Source organism: Pezoporus wallicus, unplaced genomic scaffold (genome assembly GCF_028554395.1).
Source record: "Pezoporus wallicus isolate ANWC-B61680 ecotype Strahan unplaced genomic scaffold, APGP_CSIRO_Pwel_v1 scaffold_13239, whole genome shotgun sequence".
NCBI lineage: Eukaryota > Metazoa > Chordata > Aves > Psittaciformes > Psittacidae > Pezoporus > Pezoporus wallicus.
This window is the reverse complement of record NW_026642052.1, coordinates 2,461,036-2,479,189: the sequence shown is the minus strand read 5'-3', so window position 1 is coordinate 2,479,189 and position 18,154 is coordinate 2,461,036. Positions and strand designations below refer to the sequence as shown.

At 39.1% G+C, this 18,154-nt stretch overlaps 1 protein-coding gene across 2 annotated transcripts in view; it reads right to left on the bottom strand.

Annotated features, from left to right (window-relative positions):
- The window catches only part of AFAP1 (actin filament associated protein 1), a 119,567-nt gene that overhangs the window by 11,249 nt on the left and 90,164 nt on the right, over window positions 1–18,154 (bottom strand). The window contains exons 7-13 of one of the 2 annotated variants that reach the window (XM_057426794.1): window positions 16,387–16,479; window positions 14,787–14,871; window positions 11,264–11,413; window positions 7,185–7,396; window positions 5,381–5,526; window positions 1,808–1,925; window positions 19–279 (exon numbers count right to left, since the gene is read on the bottom strand). In XM_057426794.1, the coding sequence (XP_057282777.1) occupies window positions 19–279; window positions 1,808–1,925; window positions 5,381–5,526; window positions 7,185–7,396; window positions 11,264–11,413; window positions 14,787–14,871; window positions 16,387–16,479 (1,065 nt within the window). The remainder of the gene's footprint in view (window positions 1–18; window positions 280–1,807; window positions 1,926–5,380; window positions 5,527–7,184; window positions 7,397–11,263; window positions 11,414–14,786; window positions 14,872–16,386; window positions 16,480–18,154) is intronic. The other variant, XM_057426795.1, reaches the window with a different exon arrangement.

Genomic DNA, 18,154 nt, shown 5'->3' with positions numbered 1-18,154 from the left:
TATTAAATAGTACAGTACCTGCGAGCCAGATCCCCTCCCCACAGCAGAGGTATTAGTGACAGACTGAGCAGAAGACAGATTGGATAAGACAGGGTATTTGTAATGGTTAGAGGAGAGTTTGTCAGTAGATGATAACCTATTGGGTTTTCTGTCAGCTGGCGGATAGCGTGCAAAGATTTTTGGAGACGGCAAGTTATCGTACAGGCCTGCGTTATCATAAAGCATTTCTTCTCCAATGTTCCTGCTACGAGAAGAAGGAAAGCCATCTTCTGGTTCCCACTGCAACACACACACTTTGGCAGTTAGTAAACAATACACCATGCAGAACTTCCTAAGTGATATTAAAACATGAGTAATTGCCTTGACCATAGCAAGTGCTTGGTGTTTAGCAAGCATATGCTCATTGCTTACACTTGAGTCAAACTATTTACAAAGGAGGGGAGGACACAGTGTGGAAAGGAAGTGCTTCATTACATAGTCCATAGTCTCAGTCCTGTGCATTTTCCATTGTATGAGCAAACTGGTACTATGCTATCACCCTTTGGGTAGGGGAGTTGGAACTAGATGATCTTAATGTCCTTTTCAACCCTAACCATTCTCTGATTCTCTGAGTTATTTGCTGCACCTTCAGTTGTTAGCTCTAAGACTGAGAAGGCACAAGCTGACTGTGTTAACAGAGGGATACTCACAGACTACACAGATGAATCTGTGGGATTACATCTGGTACATGAGTTGTTAAAAGTAATATGGCCTAACAGTTAGCAGAAGCCAAGAGGGTTTTACTGGTGGTTTTTTTCTCTTTCTTCAGGCTATATGTCTTCCTAGTGAATACCAGCTGCTGGTACACTAGCATTACATTTTATTTGCTGGAGAATTATTATTCTGAGCTAACCAGCAAAAATACCTACAGGCCAATCCTTTTTTTTTTTTTTTATTTTCAGAAAAATGGAAAGCTCAACTCAGTCATTTATTCAATTAATCTTAAAAGAAACAAATTCAGTTGCCAAATATCCTTCCTTAATCCATCCTGGCTGTGGCAGTACACTACTCACACAAAGGCATGAGCACATTCACACATCAAAGAACTACACATACAGACTACTCACCACACATGTGGTTGTGTGTTGTTCCCAAGAGGGGCTTTGTACCATCTTTCTGACATTACTAAGACAGAGGACTGAACTTTAAACTCTGAATTTCTCTTCAGTTTAGCCTCAGTGGAGGCCTTTATTAAGCAGCTCAAATCAAGAGCTGACAAAGGTTGTAGCTCCCCTGTAAATCATCCTGAGTACCACATACTGCCATGGATTAACATCCACTATGTGTTAAACCCTATTACACATCTGCCTACAATTAATTTATGAAGATGAAAGTGACCACTGTTGTCCTCCTTTGGGGTGGGCAGTACCTGCTGCCATGAGGACTGCAGGCCCAGGGACTGAGAAATATTTGGGTTTTGTTCAGCTGACACCAAAATATGCCTTGTGTAACTAAGTAAGTCCTTCACTTTGCCAGGTCCAGTGTGATCTAAAAAATACCCCCTCAAGTGAGTATTATATTCAAGGACTTGGCAACAAATAGTCTACAGGCAACTGCTTTCTCACCTTGGCTCACATGCAGGTTAATGTAAACAATATGTCCCACACCCCCCATACTCTGTAGGTGTGAGAAGTTTGCAGCCCCAAATCAAAAAAAATGGGAGTTCATTTGGAAACTGCCCAGTGGGGCTTTTTAGATGATATAATTTTCAGATGTCCATGCGCTCAACACATGCAAACCATTTGTTCTGTGCAAATTCAATTCTTACCGATCCATTTATGCAGGGAACATCATCATAATGAAGTGCCATTCCACTCGGACAGGCGTAGCCATTGGCAGTGCTTCCCCGATAAGGATTTGTAGATATAACCCTTCTGTTCATGAAACTGAAAAAAAGAAAAAACAATAAAACCCAGCACTTAAACCTAATTCTAAATGATGATTCAGTGTTATGTTCCTTGTATCTGAGTATGTAGCCTGGAAGCACATATTTTCTCACTTTCTGAAGCACAGTTTTCCTTCTTTTGCTACTCACATGTCGCTGATAGCAGCCAGTATTACAATATATGTGCCTGTACTCCATTCTTGCAGTGGGGACACAACTGTGCGAAAGCCAAGAGGGCAACAGCTGTAACTGCTCAGTGGCATGTTTACATGGGAACCTGCTGTTATAAACCAGCTTGCCAGTGTCCCATAAAAGTTCCCTTGTTGTCTGCACTGGGGAGAAGCAGGTGTTTCTGGGTGCATGCATGCTCAGGGGGATGTGAACTTAGGAACTGGGAGAAATAAGAATCAAATCCAGAAAAAAAAAAAAAAGTGGAATTCTGCTGAATTCTAAGTTAGCATATCTAAAAAACTTGCTGAATAATTACTTTCTTAAAATCTGGGAATTTTTCTTTTCCAAATCAAAACTTTTGGCTGGATAGAATGTGCATAATGGCACTACGCTTCCCAACTCTGTCTGGGTAATCGCTCATGCAAATACCCTATATGCTCATTCTTGCTCTAGTTCACAGGGCGTATCTGAGTCCTCTGGAAACTTCAAAAAATATTTACTTTGTTTTATTTTATTTTATTATTTTATTTTTTCCCTCCCCTCTCCCCAGAAATCAACCCTGTAGCTTGTTTTACTGCAGTTCTGCAGAACACATGCAAGATATCATGGACTACTTTGGGCTTGCCAAGGTCAAACAATGCAGAAAACGGCAGAATCACGCCCAATAGCAATAACCCCAAGGGTTAGTTTTCCTTTGTAGAAACCAATGAAACTGAATGAGACATAGAGTGAGATTCCAAAGAATTCGTATAGCTTCAGGTGTACATCAATGGGAAAACAAAGCTTTCCATCCCAAACAATGGAACTATTCAGACCCTGTGCTGACATTCATAAAATGCGATAAAGCACTACTAAAGTAGAGAGGGTCTTCCATAGAGCTGGCTGGAGCTCAAGAATTCAGTGGTTTCAACAGTTGCTTTCTTTTGGCTAGTCTATTGAATTTCTCATTCTGAGTGAGACAGACCTCATCCAACTGTGGCTCACCTGCGCTGCAGGAGACCTGGGCTCACAGGAGGCACAAACCTGCCCAGTTTAGTGTGAGCCGTTCAGGGCAGTGAAGAGATGGAACAACCATTAGATCATCAGAAGCTTTTCTTACTTCAAACAACCAAACAAAACTCCAAGATAAGTTCCATGATTAAATGATGTTTTTAACATTATCATATTTCACACTTCATTAGATATTATTAAAGGGCTGCATTTGTTTACTGTTCCTCTTAACAAAGAACATTGCTGAAGTGTTTCTGGTTAGTCTGAAGGAATGCATTTGGGGTTGCTATTGTACTGCTTTCTATTTAAGTAGCTTAAAGGAGTGATGCATAATAACTAGGTCTGAAAACTGGGCTATTCATTAATGACATCTGATACATCTGTAGTAGTTCCACCATCAAAGGAACTAATATTTATCTCAGTATCTGCAAACACTTCACAAGCATTATTTCACTAAGCCTCATTAATCCTGCTTACAGATGCATTTGTGCAATTTAATTGTATTGTGAAACTGCTAGGTGGGAGAGGAAATAGAAAAGAACCTGCTTGGAAGCATTCTTCCTTCAGCCTTTCTTAGATACCTAACCATTTAGATGAAGAAAACTGATGGCACTATTAATGAAGAGCTGATCATTTTGCAAAGTATCAGTCTCAGGAAACAAATAACCAATAATCCAGTGAATGTGTGATAATCAGAGCTTTAATGGTAACTGCAGTTAATTTGGAATACTGATATTCATTCTATAAAGGGCAACACTACTATTTTACCAACACTTCAGTACCAGTGTAATTTCTCCTCATTTTCTAGGAGTAGTTGAAAATCAGCAGCTACTCCACTTGCTTATCAACAAGCTCTTACAGCCTTTTAAAGACACCCAATGAATTTTAACTAATTCTTAACAGGGGAATTCTGCTATTTTGCAAGTTGTTTGACATTCCTTTCTAACATGTGGTCTAGTTGCGTATGTTTTTTCACTTGGCTCCAATTAATATCACATTTGCTCAGGAAAGGAAAGCCATGCAGTATTCGGTGGAAAAGGTTTCCATTCTATTTCTTTCTTAAATGTGGTTATTGCTAGATGCTTACTGAAGCAAAAATACATGTCACCACAGGATAAACTTTTTGAGGCCTATTAACTTCAAAACAAATATTCACATGAGTCTGTAAGCTAAGTGCATTTTGATTCTATCTGTTTTTCACAAAACTGGGCTTGTGGTAACACCAAGTCACTTTGATTTCTATCAGAAGTCATTCAAACCAGGTCTTGAATGAATGGAGCTGCATGTTTTCCCTCCTTAAAGCTCCTTTAATACCTTGCCAACAGCAGAAGAATCTTCTTTTGGAAAACACATATGGAATGTGATTCTCTAATGTATTAAGTCACACACATTACAAATTTGTGTTTGGGGTCTCATTTTGCAGCGAGGGTTGACACCTTTGCAGGCTGTCGTCTCAGGCCACCCACTTTCTGACCATGGGAAACCACAGGGAACATCTGTATGAGGACATTCTAATTGTCCCAACTGTTCCTTCACTCCCATTTCTAAACAACCTCATTTACCCAAGGAAAAATGACAGTCTTTTCTACCAAAGACTGCTTTAATGCTAACTTGATTTGAACATGTAAATCACTATATATGCTAAGTGTGCCTTACTTTTATGAGCATGGAATCAGTAATGGGGAATTCACAGCACTGATTTGCAATTTAAACTGTTTCCATGCTGTGCCATAGACACCTTCCCAATTTCCACCTCCAAAATTAAAACCCAGAATTTCATTGGACTGGGGTGAGCTTAATGAAGTTTTTAATTAATCATAAAGAACTCAAAAAGGAAACACTGAGAATATGGCATTCCAAGACTCAAATTTGTCATACATTTTTAGTGTACAGCATGTATTGGCCCATATATCCTGTATACGTTGGCTATATGCACAGCAAATACAGCCAATAGATAAACAAGAACTATGTAGCTGCATATTTCAGCATATTTGTTCTCTTCCAGGGATACTTCTAAGACTTCAGGCAAAGTGAAAGATTAAAATGTAGCATTTGACGAGGAAACTTATTGCAAAAAGGAGTAAAAATGTGAGTAAAGTTGGAGTGTCTGTATCTTTTACAGAACTTTTACAGGATGCCAACACCATAATCATAAACACATCTAACATGATGTGATGTTGAAACACTTCATAAGTTCAGTATCTGGCAATGGGGGAGGTGGATTTTGATAAGCTGCATTGGCACCGGAGTTAACATGCAGATATAAATTCTTAGATCACTGGAAATGCCTCTCACCAGAAGGTTTGTTTGGCAGCCTGAATGACGCTTGCAGTCATTTCCACGTCAATGTAGTCATAGTGCAGAGCTCCAGGGTCTGTTGATGACCCCGTTTCTGCCAGCAAAATTCCTATCCATCTGCCCATGTCTTCAGAGGAGGATGCCTGTGAGGAGAGGGTAAGAACATAGGTCAGCTCTTTACTCTGCCACCGAGCTAAGGATTATTGCAAAAAGGCGCATTCTTCTTTTCTTTGCTGACAAATTGCTACCATATTTTACAAGAGGCTCTGGTTTCTCTCCGCTGAACTCCTAAAACCATCAGGATTTCTTGTTAAATCTTCTTTGCTAGAAGGAGTGCATATTTAGTAAGCTATGTGCTCATCAGTTATGATGCAATACAAAGTGGGCAATCTCCAAAAAAGAAGAAAAATAATTGCTTAAGGCTAGTGGATTTAGATTCAAGTCATGCTTATTTTAGACTTAAGAAAATTGAAAGCTATAACAGAATTATTTTCCTCCGCTAGGCTGGAGGCCTTCAGTTTGCATGAATTCTGAAAGGAAAATGTTGGTGCTAAGTAGAAATGAGGAGATGGGCAGAAAGAACAAAATAGTGGAAGAGATTTTAATGTAGTTTTTGAAAAATACCACTAAATTTGTCTAGATGATAGAATTCATTTCCATAATGGCACAAGTAAAGACATGAATACTATTAAAATAATTTTAAAGTTTTCATATTTTGCTTCAAGTCACCAATTCAAAAGTTAAACATCAGCAAGATAAATAATGGAAAAAAGAGGGGGTGGAGAGGAAACAGGGCAGTTTCCAAAGTTCCTGTTCTTTTTAAATATTTCATTGCCTTTCACAGTTCCTTGAACTGCTATTTTTTTTTCAACTCCTCTGAATTGCTCACATGTAACAGGCCTAGTTGCAAGGTCTGAAGATTGATGTGACCTGCAGTCAGAAACCCAACACTGTCAAAGTGTCCATACAGCCATTAAAAGCAAAAGGTTGCCTCTGCCTGTAACTTCATTATAGAATCATAGACTCATACAATAGTTAGGGTTGGAAAGAACCTTAAGATCACCTAGTTCCAACCCCCCTGCCATGGGGAGGGACACCTCGCACTAAACCATGTCATCCAAGACGCCATCCAACCTGGCCTTGAACCCTGCCAGGGATGGAGGATTCAAAAATTATTTGGGCAACCCATTCCAGTTCCTCACCACCCTCACAGAAAAGGACTTCTTCCTTATATCCAACCTAAGAGATGGATTTATGACCTTCTTAGTGGAAAGAGCGTGCCAGTGTGTACATATGCAGTGTGTCAAGAGACTCACCAGATTGCTGGCACACTGTATTTCTCACTGCAGAATTACCTCAATACAGATACAGACTGAACAAAAGGGGTTCATATAAGTAGCAGACAAATGAGAGTTAACAGCTCTAGAGTTCCCATCAACAGTGATCCATTATTTAATTATTGCTAAGCTATTTACCCAAAGTAATTATATCCCTGATGTAAAAGTGTGCCTAGACAAGGAGCAGGGATATTTTAGTAGCAGGTCAAGGGAAGGTCAGTGTGGAGAAAAGCAATTTACTGAGAAGATTTCTGAACTGCATTAAATTTCAGTTCTCTGTTTGCTGACAACTCTTAATATTTCTCTTCTTTTTCCAGTATTTATTATACAACTCTGCAATAATATTATTCCAAAGATACTTTTTTTTTTTTTTTTTTTGGAATGGCCAAGTTGTAGGAAAGTGTTTCTCTATAATACAGTTTGTGGGTGTTCCTACAAGTCATAGCCATTAGCAATCACCACACCTCAAGCACAGCAACTTCCTGCCCATTTCGGAGCAGGCGAAAGGTCAAAGGATGCTTCGAATCCAGCCCCAAGATGACTTCACAGCCACGGAGAGGGATAGAAACAATGTGCGTCTTCAGATCTGTCCTGTCCTTGTGGAAAATGAGTTTATTATCTTTCACTCTGCACCAGCGCTCACGCCAACGGTTATTTGAGAGCACATTGAGATATCCTGCAATAAAATGAAACGTGAGATATTTTATTCCTGACTTTTTTTTGAAAGCAAAAAAAATATAATCAAGAAAAAAATTCCTTGTCAGTGTAGTGCTAGCACTTAAACTACTTATTTCTTTTATAATTGAAAGTCCAGATGTGTTTTAGGAAGACAAGTAAATGACCCTGCCCCACTTCTTTTAATGAAAGCTTTCACTGTGCCAATAATCTAGGAAAAAGCATACAAAGATGTGATCCTGCTCATGTGCCAATGGCTGTTCTGTGTTAGTTCCAGCAGCAGCTGGATGAGCAGGAGCATGCCAATCCCGAAGACTTTAGTAAGAATGGGAGAGGGAGAGTGATAAAGAGGTACATATACAACTGATGTGCTCACACAGAAGACCCACTTTCTCCACGGGTAATGCATTTGATAACTGTGGCTGACCAAAATTTGCTGGCAAAATCTCAACTGATATTATAAAATTAAGTGACAGGCTACCTTCTGTAACATCCAAAATCAGTGGTTTAAAGACCTACATAGGATTGATGCTATATGTTCTAATTTCTTTCAGAAAGAAGAAAGCACATTTGGTTTGCAACACATTTAAAGCAGAATTTAGAAGATCACTACTGATGCCAATAAAAACAATATTCACATTGATTTACAATTCAGGAAGTAAATGTATGTGAAATTAAGCTAAACTTGAAGACAAAATTTTAAACAAAGATTATTTTTCTTTCCAGGTTAATAGAGGACCCTTAGAACAAATCAAAATTTAATGAAAAAATTGCCCTTTTAAAAAAACACTTTTCTTACCATGCTCTATATCAGATACAGTGTTTAGGCGTATAATATCATTAAATGATCAGTTCTTCCTTCTCTGTCCCATAGCAACAATCATTCCAGACTCAAACATTAATATCAGGACAATTTTCCTGCCTTATTTAGTTAGGGAATGAAAAAGAAAAAACAAAACAAAACAAACTTCTGCTTCTACATTATAATAGTACGTGAATTCCGCATGTTGCTGCTTCCAAACAGGCTATGAGGAGGGAAACAAATGATATGTTGAACAGGCCAGAAATTATGTAAAAAAATGTCTTCAGTCTCAGGTCTGATTTTCATTTAATCCTGTTGGATAGCTATCTCTTTGGTTTTCATTGAAACTATAACTTATCATTAATTTTCCTGCTTTTTCCTTCCAACATTATGGTTCTAATGTCAAAGCTTGATCCAACAGGATATAGCAGATCAGAATTGCACACATCTTGGAAGGTGACATAAAAAAGGAGGATGTGCACAACCTTCTGATTTTTGGCTCCTTGTGATGATCACACTCTTCAGCTCTTCCCCCCACTCCTATAACAAAACCCTGTATAGCTTTGCATTATACTATAATCCCTAGAAATGGAAATACTTTCACGTGCAAGCCAGCTGGCTTGTTTCGGAGTGAGAGTCCTTTTTTATTCAGACAGCACTTGTTTTTTCCCTCTGCTCCCAGTACACCACTCAGAAAAGCTCTTCCAAACCCTCCAACTTCAGTCGAACTAAGCAGGATAGCATGCTTTTCCTCCCACATATCCTTATGTAAACCTTCAACAGATGACTTGATCAAAATGGCCTGAGTATGTCCCCTGTTGAGGCATTACCATTTCAGCTTAGCCCAGGTGGTCAAAGACCAGGATTCATAGAATCATAGGATCACAGATTAGCTAGGGTTGGAAAGGACCTTAAGATCATCTAGTTCCAACCCCCCTGACATGGGCAGGGATGCCTCACACTAGACCATGTTGTCCAAGACTCTGTCCAACCAGGCCACCTGTTCTTGCCTTCACCTTCTATAAGCTTCTTTTTTGATTTTAAGTTTCCACAGCAGTTCCTTATCCATCCATGGAGGCCTCCTGGCCCATTTCCTTCTTGTCAGGATGCAATGCTCCTGAGCTTGGAGCAGGTGATCCTTGAATATCAACCAGCAGTCTTGGGCTCCCCTGCCTTCTAGGGCTTTATCCCATTGAACATTACTGAGCAGGTTTCTGAAGAGGCTAAAGTCTGCTCTCTTGAAGTCTGGGGCAGTGAGCTTGCTTTGTACCCTTCTCATTGCCCAGAGGATCTCAAACTCCACCATCTCATGATCACTGCAGCCAAGGCTGCCGTGGAGCATCACATTCCCCACCAGCCTCTCAGTGTTGGTGAGCATGAGGTCAAGCATGGCACCTGTCCTTGTCAGTTCCTCTGTCACTTGCAAGATGTTGTAGGGAAGAGCTTTGCCATGCCTCCAAGTGCAGGTGGGGTTTAGTTTCCAATCCAGCTGGGTGCCCCCTGCATTCCCACCAGGATTTTCCCTTTGTTCATGGGAGGTAGAGCCTTCTAAAATGTAAAAAACCTTCAACTATGGAACAGCCTCCCAGAGGGCACTGAAATGAGCTAAATTTCTGGTGGTGAGAAACTCTTCATCAAAGACTTCCTGCAATGACCAAAGCCTAGACACTTAGATATTTTCCTATAAAATCTGCAAGTGGTGTTGAGTAGAGCCAAATACAGGCAACAGTAATGTCTATATTTATGTCCATATCCGAAATAATGATAGAAATACTAAGAATTAAATTATACAGCTGTGGTTAACGTCTCACATAATACAGAATAATCAATGGAGTATGAAGGCCCGGAAGTCTGAGTTTTAATGGAAGCCAGATGCTTCGGACAACTCATCTGGCTGGACACAGCTTTTCCCAGCTGTTCTTTTGGTTGATAAATCACATCTGTACTTAGCTGATGTATAGACATATATACACACACTTATTTAATCAAAGATTGCTTATGTGAATAATTCCCAAAATGTGGCTTGAAAGCCACCTGTAATCTACGAAGTTCTCACTGGTGGTCATGGATCTGCTTTCTTCACACTGGGCAAGCATCTGTCACACCTCATGTGCCCATTAGTTCTGCCAGCTGCTGCCTAATCACAGATTTCTGGGTTTTCCAAAGTTTTCGTTGTCAGTTAAAGGGGAAAAGGCAAATCCAAATTCAGAATCTGGTGCAATTGCTTCACAGCTTGATTTCTATGAAGCCTCTTTTTGGAAGGGATTGGGAGAAGGGTGGGTTCACCCTTATTCACATATGGAAGTGTTACCTAATACTGGAGTACCAAAAGGCAAACAGGAGAATGTAAACACATTGCATTGTTTGAAAACACCAGAGCTGTGAGGACATAAACTAAGTGCAGTGCACAAAGTCCTAAATTCTGAGCAAACATTAACAGCCGAGATACAAAACATAAGCATTTCTGCATGCCTTTTTATATACTTCCTTGGTGCTGCCAAGCACTACAGCTGTTATATGAAGTGATCATGATTAGGAGTTATAATAGCTTCCTAGAAATTTGTGACTTCATTTAAGTCTTGCCCACAATTAAACAAAATCAAATCAGTTTGGCTGAGGCCAGTTGGCTGCTGTCTTGATTGCTATCCCACAGAACCTCACCATGACCCATTATATGAAAGACTTGACCCCTTCACAAGAACTAATTCTTCTAATTCCTAGCGTAAATTTATGCTCCAGCCCGTATTCATTTTATATCCATTTGTTTGAAAACAACTAATTTCTTTCTGCTTTTTGTCCACATTTCTCTTCCCCCTAACCTTTGCAAAGAGCAATGATACTCCTTCTGAGCTTGTGCTACTATTTTATTTTAAAAGTCAAGTACTTTTAGTCTCTTTTCAGATGATAAGCTCTTGATTATTCTATTCTCACACAATGACTGCATCCTTCTGATGCTGGGGGAAGAACTACAGCAGTAAAAGCAGTTTTAAAGGAATTTCTAGGCTAGAACTTTATAAAATTTTAGTCACAATGTACATTTAAGACTCAAGGAGAAAAATCACTTACCACATGTTGGAACATCTTCTTCAGCTGATGAGGTCTGCTCATCTGTTGAAGGCTTTTTCTTTCCTAAACCAATGATCTTCGTTATTTTTTTCCCTGTTACTTTAGTTACAGTGCCCTTGGCTTCTGTTTTTGAACTCTTTTTCCTCTTCACTATTAAGAAAGCAAAAGTGTGTATTTTAGTGTGTTTAAATCAACCATCAAATAGTGAGAACCTGCATAAAAATAGTAGCTCATTCAAACAATCCTGTGCAAGATGAACATTTGTACAAAAGCTGCAGACTGCAGTGAAATAAACATTATATGCCCTCTCTAACACAGATGCCTATAAATAACCCTTGTGCTATGAAAATCATGGCATTCAGAAGGATAAGAAAAGCAAAAATCAAGCACAAATCAATTTAATTTAGTCTAATCAAGCTGCAAGTCTCTTCCCACACTAGTCACCACCTAATTTATCAGTATGACTGAGGTACCTGCATATAAATTTAGCTCATATACACACGAATAAAAATCCAGTCAATCTTTCATTGTTCCTAAACATTAACCTCAAAATACTTCAACAATTATATACACAACAAAGACAGAGTATGCTTGCCTAGCAAAATACTACTGATATACAATTAAGTTAAGCTACCTTATCGCAATGATAACAATGGACCTTTTAGAAAGATAAGACTTATAAATCAACTACTAACAATTGAATTAGTTGGATCAGTATAAGCATTATATTTAAAAGTTGGCATTCCCTGTGATCATGAAGTCTTGGCAAGAAAAAGCTCTGACACTTCACTAACGTCCAGCCTATGCTTCCATTAACTCAGTATGATACTACTAGCATTACAGCTCTGTGCACTGAGGACTATGGGTATCATTTTTAGAAGTATCTACCTGACTAAAATCCTAACAAACAAATTTAAAAGAAAACCCCAACTTTGTCAGATTAAACAATTAAAAAACAAACCAAAACAGAAGAAACAACTTTTTATTTGCAAAATGGAACAAATGAAATAAACCTTCAGAAATTGCATTTAGTGGCTTAATTTGAATTCCCTCAATGGAACAGAAGTCTCTCTGCTAACTGATAGAGTGGTAAAACTATCCATTAACTTGCCCCGATACATGATTTTGATGAAAAATACATTTAGCATAGTTACTGATTGAGCTGCTGTAACTTTATCCCTGACATATCAATTCCCATTGCAACACAGAACATTTAGTGCTTACGGACTTGTGTAAACTGAGGAAAAAAAAGGACGCAATGTTTATATGAGAAATGACTGTATGAGTTGATGAACTAGGAAGAAGAATGCATGGGAAATAGAGAAGCAGTTTGGGACTCACAATGGGATAATTTATCATATTTAGTTTAATCATTAGGAATCATGGCACATTATTTAGAAATGCTATTTGTAGCTGAGACTGTACACATCTGTCACCTGCTGCATGCAGTGCTGAGGGGGAAAGGCAGCTTTTCAGGCGCAGACAGCTGTTTGCCAAGAAACTCCAATACAGCAACGCGTATGTACAAGAAAGGTCTAATTCTCTATTACTAAAAAGGGTGCTAACAACTTACATTATGGTCCCTAAACATGCAACAACCTCCTGTGTTTAAGGGAGGAAGGCCACCCATCCTGTCTGCTCATGTCTCCTCCTGCCTAAGTGATGACCTGGATGCAGCACCAGCCTGCAGACAGGTTTCCACCCCACCAGCAGCAGCCAATGACTGACTGTGACTGTTGAGTGGGGAGGAGATGAAAAAAAGCCAGAGACTGAGAAAAATTCATCTCTCTGAGACAGAAGTCCAAACGAATCATGAGCATGAACACACACAAGTGGAATAAGCCCATTTCAGTTTTGTGGACATTTCAGTTTTGTCCTTTCTGTCCTATCCTCTCCTCACACTGCTGTTTTATTCTCCTGCAGAACTGAGAGGTAGCAGAAATAAGGCCCTCATGACTTAATCTTTTCGAGTCTGAAGAATATACTGGCAGCTGCCTATCACTGCTTTTTTTCCATAATAGCTTTTTCTTTTCATTTCCTTCCCCATCCCAAAACAAGCAGCTGGTTAAGAGCAGTGTAGAGGTTGGCCAGTGGGTGATGGCTGGAGACAATAGCTCTCCAGAGTCTCCTTTCCCACATACTCCATTAAGTGTTTCCTATCTATTGCTTAAAAAATGGTGTGACTTCATCCAGAGCCCTTTAAGATGATACCAGGGTTATTTCAGTCTTTCTGCACTCATTAATGCATAGTATTTTTATTTCAACATGTTAAAGGTCACAATTTTCAGAAAGAAATTATATTTTTTATTACCCTCCCTGAGACATCGAAGCTGGGCTGGTTTTCCAACCGCACATGATCCATCAGCATGCCTCCTGCAAGGCACCTGAGCCACTAGGCACTTTTGGACATCCTGGACAACACAGCTTTTGGATCACAGATGTTTCTCAGCACGTTTCAGAGACTAAAACAGTATCTAGCTTTTTCAAAGCTTAGTAGACTTTATAGGGTGGAATCTGACCATGTACCCCAACTTCTAGAAACCACAAAGCCTGACATTGTTCCATACTGTTGGGTATGTCAGAGATCTGCATAGCCAGGAAGTGTTGGAAAACGACCCAGGGAGAAGATAAGAGGAAATCAGTCAATAGGTGAGACAGCACTGGCACCAAGGCCAGTATTGACATTGTGCTAACTGCAGCTCACATTACCCTTCATCTTGACAGCTGCAGAAGAATGTCTTATCTAAATGATACCATTCCTATATGGCAAGTTAACAAAGCCACAGGTTTTCTTCCACTTTAAGGAGGAGGGAAGGGGATGGGGAAGACAGCATAAGGGTTGAGTGCTTTAGGTAGAACTCAAGACAAAATTCCCCACAGTTTAGGATCTGCCTTTGTTAGATTATAAGGACTACAAAACATGCATGGCTGCAAAATAGCATTTGTAAAATTTTATACATATATACTCACAAATCCACTGATATTACATGATTATATATATTTGAGTATTTTAATACAATCTTATAGAATAGTTTATATATATGCATTTGTGTATACACACATATATTTAAACTGTGTATCTATGTGTATACATACTCATATACGAATGATTCTTTCCCTCTAGTACTCAGTGATAGCTTTTCACTCAGAAGCTATACACCCACCGTTTATGTTGCCGCTATAGTTACGATTACAAAGGCAACTGCTAGTTGCCTCTAGTGGTCGCTCAAGCTCTGAAAAACTACTTTTGAACATACAAAAGGCCAAGCCAAAATTCTGTTTTCTGTTCCCTTACTATTGTATTGATTTCACCTGCACAATAACATCAAGTGCCTTCTGTTACTGCAAAATTTTAACGAATCACTCTTAACATGATTCAGCTTTCAAGTTAAATTAAATTCTAATGAAAATATTCAAAAGCTTGACTGCCTATTTTGAAAAGACAACACCAGGTATTTCACTTCCAATCACTCCCTATATGCACATATTATTTACACCAAGCATCTCTGGATCCGAGACATACCTTGTTCCTTCCCATTGCAGACAGTAGTGGTGCCATTTTCCACAGCACCCTCCCCATCCGAGCTTGGCCTCTCAAACGACAGCTTCTGTAGGAGCAAAGAAATTAGTTGCCATATAGTGTGGGCACCTTCACCAAATCAAGTGTCATGAGTCAACTTAAAAGGATGCTTACTATAAAATAAAACACATTGCAAGCTCTCACCTACTTGGAAGACAAATAGCAGATAATAAAAAAATCAGTTTTAGTGGTCTTAGAAAAGCACACAAACAATAAAATAGGTCTGTATTTGAAACTGTAGCCAAAATAGTGAACTAATCCTAATTCAGTACCTCTTATTACATATCTATAATGAATTTCTAGATTCTATATGTCATTGTTTATTAATCTCAGAAGCAATAAAAAATTACACGGATCAGATAGGAATAATTTTAAAATTATATCTTTAAATAAAGCTTCATATATACAACTTACCAGAAAATAGTGCACTCCTACAAGGTGCTTCAATATTCAGTATGTGCTAAAAAGAGGCTTTTGAAATAAAATTTTAGCAGTGATTATTCTGTAATGGTTGTGTATGAGATATGGGATGAAGCAGTACAGAGCTTACACCAGCACAGTTTTGGTAACCACATTACTCATGAGTGGTGAAGCCGTGAAGAAGATGTACAGATTATCACAAAAATAAACAAATGAGAAATTTTGCTGCACCTTTTTATGCCATTATGTTTTAGAAAACCACCATTTTATGACATTTTCAGTTACCTTTTTAATACTGGGCAGGTGTGTGCCAGCATGTTTTTCCATGTGAAATCAGGAGGATTGAGCAGTCATGGAGTGTGCTTTGCTCTTATTTTTCCAGGGCAAAGCAACATAACACTACTGACAGTGGCATCCTTCCACCATAGGGGTAGAACCTGCCATCAGGAATTTGGTGACAAAACCTTTGTCTAGTGGGAGTTTTAAGCACAGGGTCTGCTCACATGGATGCCTTAGCATAGCAGGGGCTTAAACTGGTGCTGGTAATGTACTGATCATTCACTGTAGAGCTGCTCTCCCTGCTAATTCTTGCTATCGTATCCTGCTGAGTCAAGGCAACAGAGACAATCACATCGCCAAGTTTCTGTATTGAGGCACAAATGCTTGAAAGGTTCTGCCAAAACAATGACCTCAGCATGCCCAGGGAGCTCTTCAAGTACTAAATTCCCCCAAATAAAAGACTTTCCCTTAAAACTTTTCTATAATCTTCAGCTCTTCTTCCTTGACAGTCACATCCCTTCTTGCTCTTTGCACTTGATGGAGAGCATCTCTGCACCACAGCACAGGTACCAGACCCACTTAAGTCTTCACCCTTCTGACTGGGTAAAGTGAAGCTGCTAATGAATATGAGCCAGTCTGCTGGTTGCTCATGACCAAATGAATAGATGTAGCAGAAGTATTAACTCTGTAAGATGTGTGCACATATCCAAACAAATACAACACAGGGACTAACAGTCTAAATCAGCAGCACAAATCAGCCAGTAACTACATGCAGTGTCTAGCGGTGCCTCTTTAATAAGTAACCATAAGGAGGTTTTGCATTAAAGAAGTTTTATAACTTTACCTTCTCCAGCTCTGTCTTGTGTACTGGAGAACTAGACAATGGTCCATCAGAGTCTACAGCTCCCGTACAGTTGCTGCACACATCTTTTATAACCTTAGGAGACAAGGCAAAACTTGTTAATTGTTCATAAGGTACAAGTCAGAGAATTTATATATGAATGTGAAGAGAGATAGGAAGGAGAATCACACAGACATTTATTAGGCTGGCAGGTGTCAGGCGGGCTGCCACCAAACCAACTTCTCCATGCTGCCTCCCTTAGTTATTCCATGTATCACCTGGAGGAGACACAATGTCTAGAGGTGGAAGGTTTCAGTTTCTAGACAAGCTGAGCTTCAAGGCTCTCCTGAGTAACAAACCAACAGCGCTGCTGATTTCCATGTGCTAGTTTGCAATATGAACTCAGCTGACACAACAAACTAATTTCATTGCGATGATGAAAAAGTGGTATTAAATCCAAGGTCACTTAAGTCAAAGGATAAGAGTTTTGCATAATACACTATCCAGCTGCTCTTTCTTTGCTACTGAAGAACTAACAAAGTGCTGATCAGCTTAATAGTGTGCAATGGTATCTCACAGCATTTTTGTATTATACTTGCACATTGACATAAAGGTATAGGTCAAATTGTGAATGTGTTTGTAGGAAATGGGAATGGCATTGTCTGCTTCTAAAAAATTAAAGAAAAATCCATAACCCGGAATTCACTGAGATTTTTAACAGAATTTGAAGAACTTAAACCCCTTAAACTATCTAAATGTAAAAACACATGATGAGTAAAGACATTTGATGATTTCCCATGGACATAAGGTTTTTATCTGTTATGAGGCTACCACCAGCATGCTATGAGTCTAGAACTACTTGTGCTGACGAGAACAGGTCCTGATTCTCCATCCAGATTAATGCCGAGGCGGTGCTGAGCTCTAAACCACTGATTACACCCATACATTCATGCAAGGACAGCAGAACCAAGCGAGATAAGAAAGAAAAGCATCCTACTCTACAGGAAGCGTTACCGCTAGACATGAAAACTCTCCCCTTTACATGTACATGTTTGTTTACATATCCAGCTCCTTCTTTTACACTGTTTACAGCAAGCTCAGCTGGCAGAGAGGAGGATCTGGCCTGAGAACTCCTAGTTCCAGGGAAAGCAGCAATCCAGCTAACTGTCAAAATCCAGAATTCTTTCAAGGAGAGGAAAAGCAAAACAACAAACAATGTCTTTTTAGTTTCAAACTGTATTATCCTGATGTGGAAACTACTAAAGAGCTAAAGATGGCACCAAACAGTCTTTACACAGTACAGAAGTTCCTTTTAAGGGTGAAGCTAAACAAATCAAATGTTTATGGGCTTACAAAACCCTTATTGCTACAACTCATGAGCACATGATAAATTAAAGGCATTATTTGTCATAAAGAAAGAAAGATCAGTAGCCACATTTTACAGATGGAGAACTCAGGAACAAAAGAAAGATTAAATCGCTCACTCAATGTCACGTAAAAAAATCTGAGCAGAGCTGAGAGATGAACCTATACATTTATTTATGAACTAGTATCTTAAAACACTTCAGCATTCCTTCTTAACTGTCTGAACTTCCCTATATCTTGTCCCAGAAACAAAAGCACAGTATTTCATGGCACCTGTCATCCTTTGTAACAGAAAATTTACATATATCTGTTGCAGAGCATTTGTACCTCAGAGTTAAATGTAGCCCTAATTTCATTAAAATCACAAAAATTATTTGCATGTGTGCTGTTTTATTTTCAATTGCTG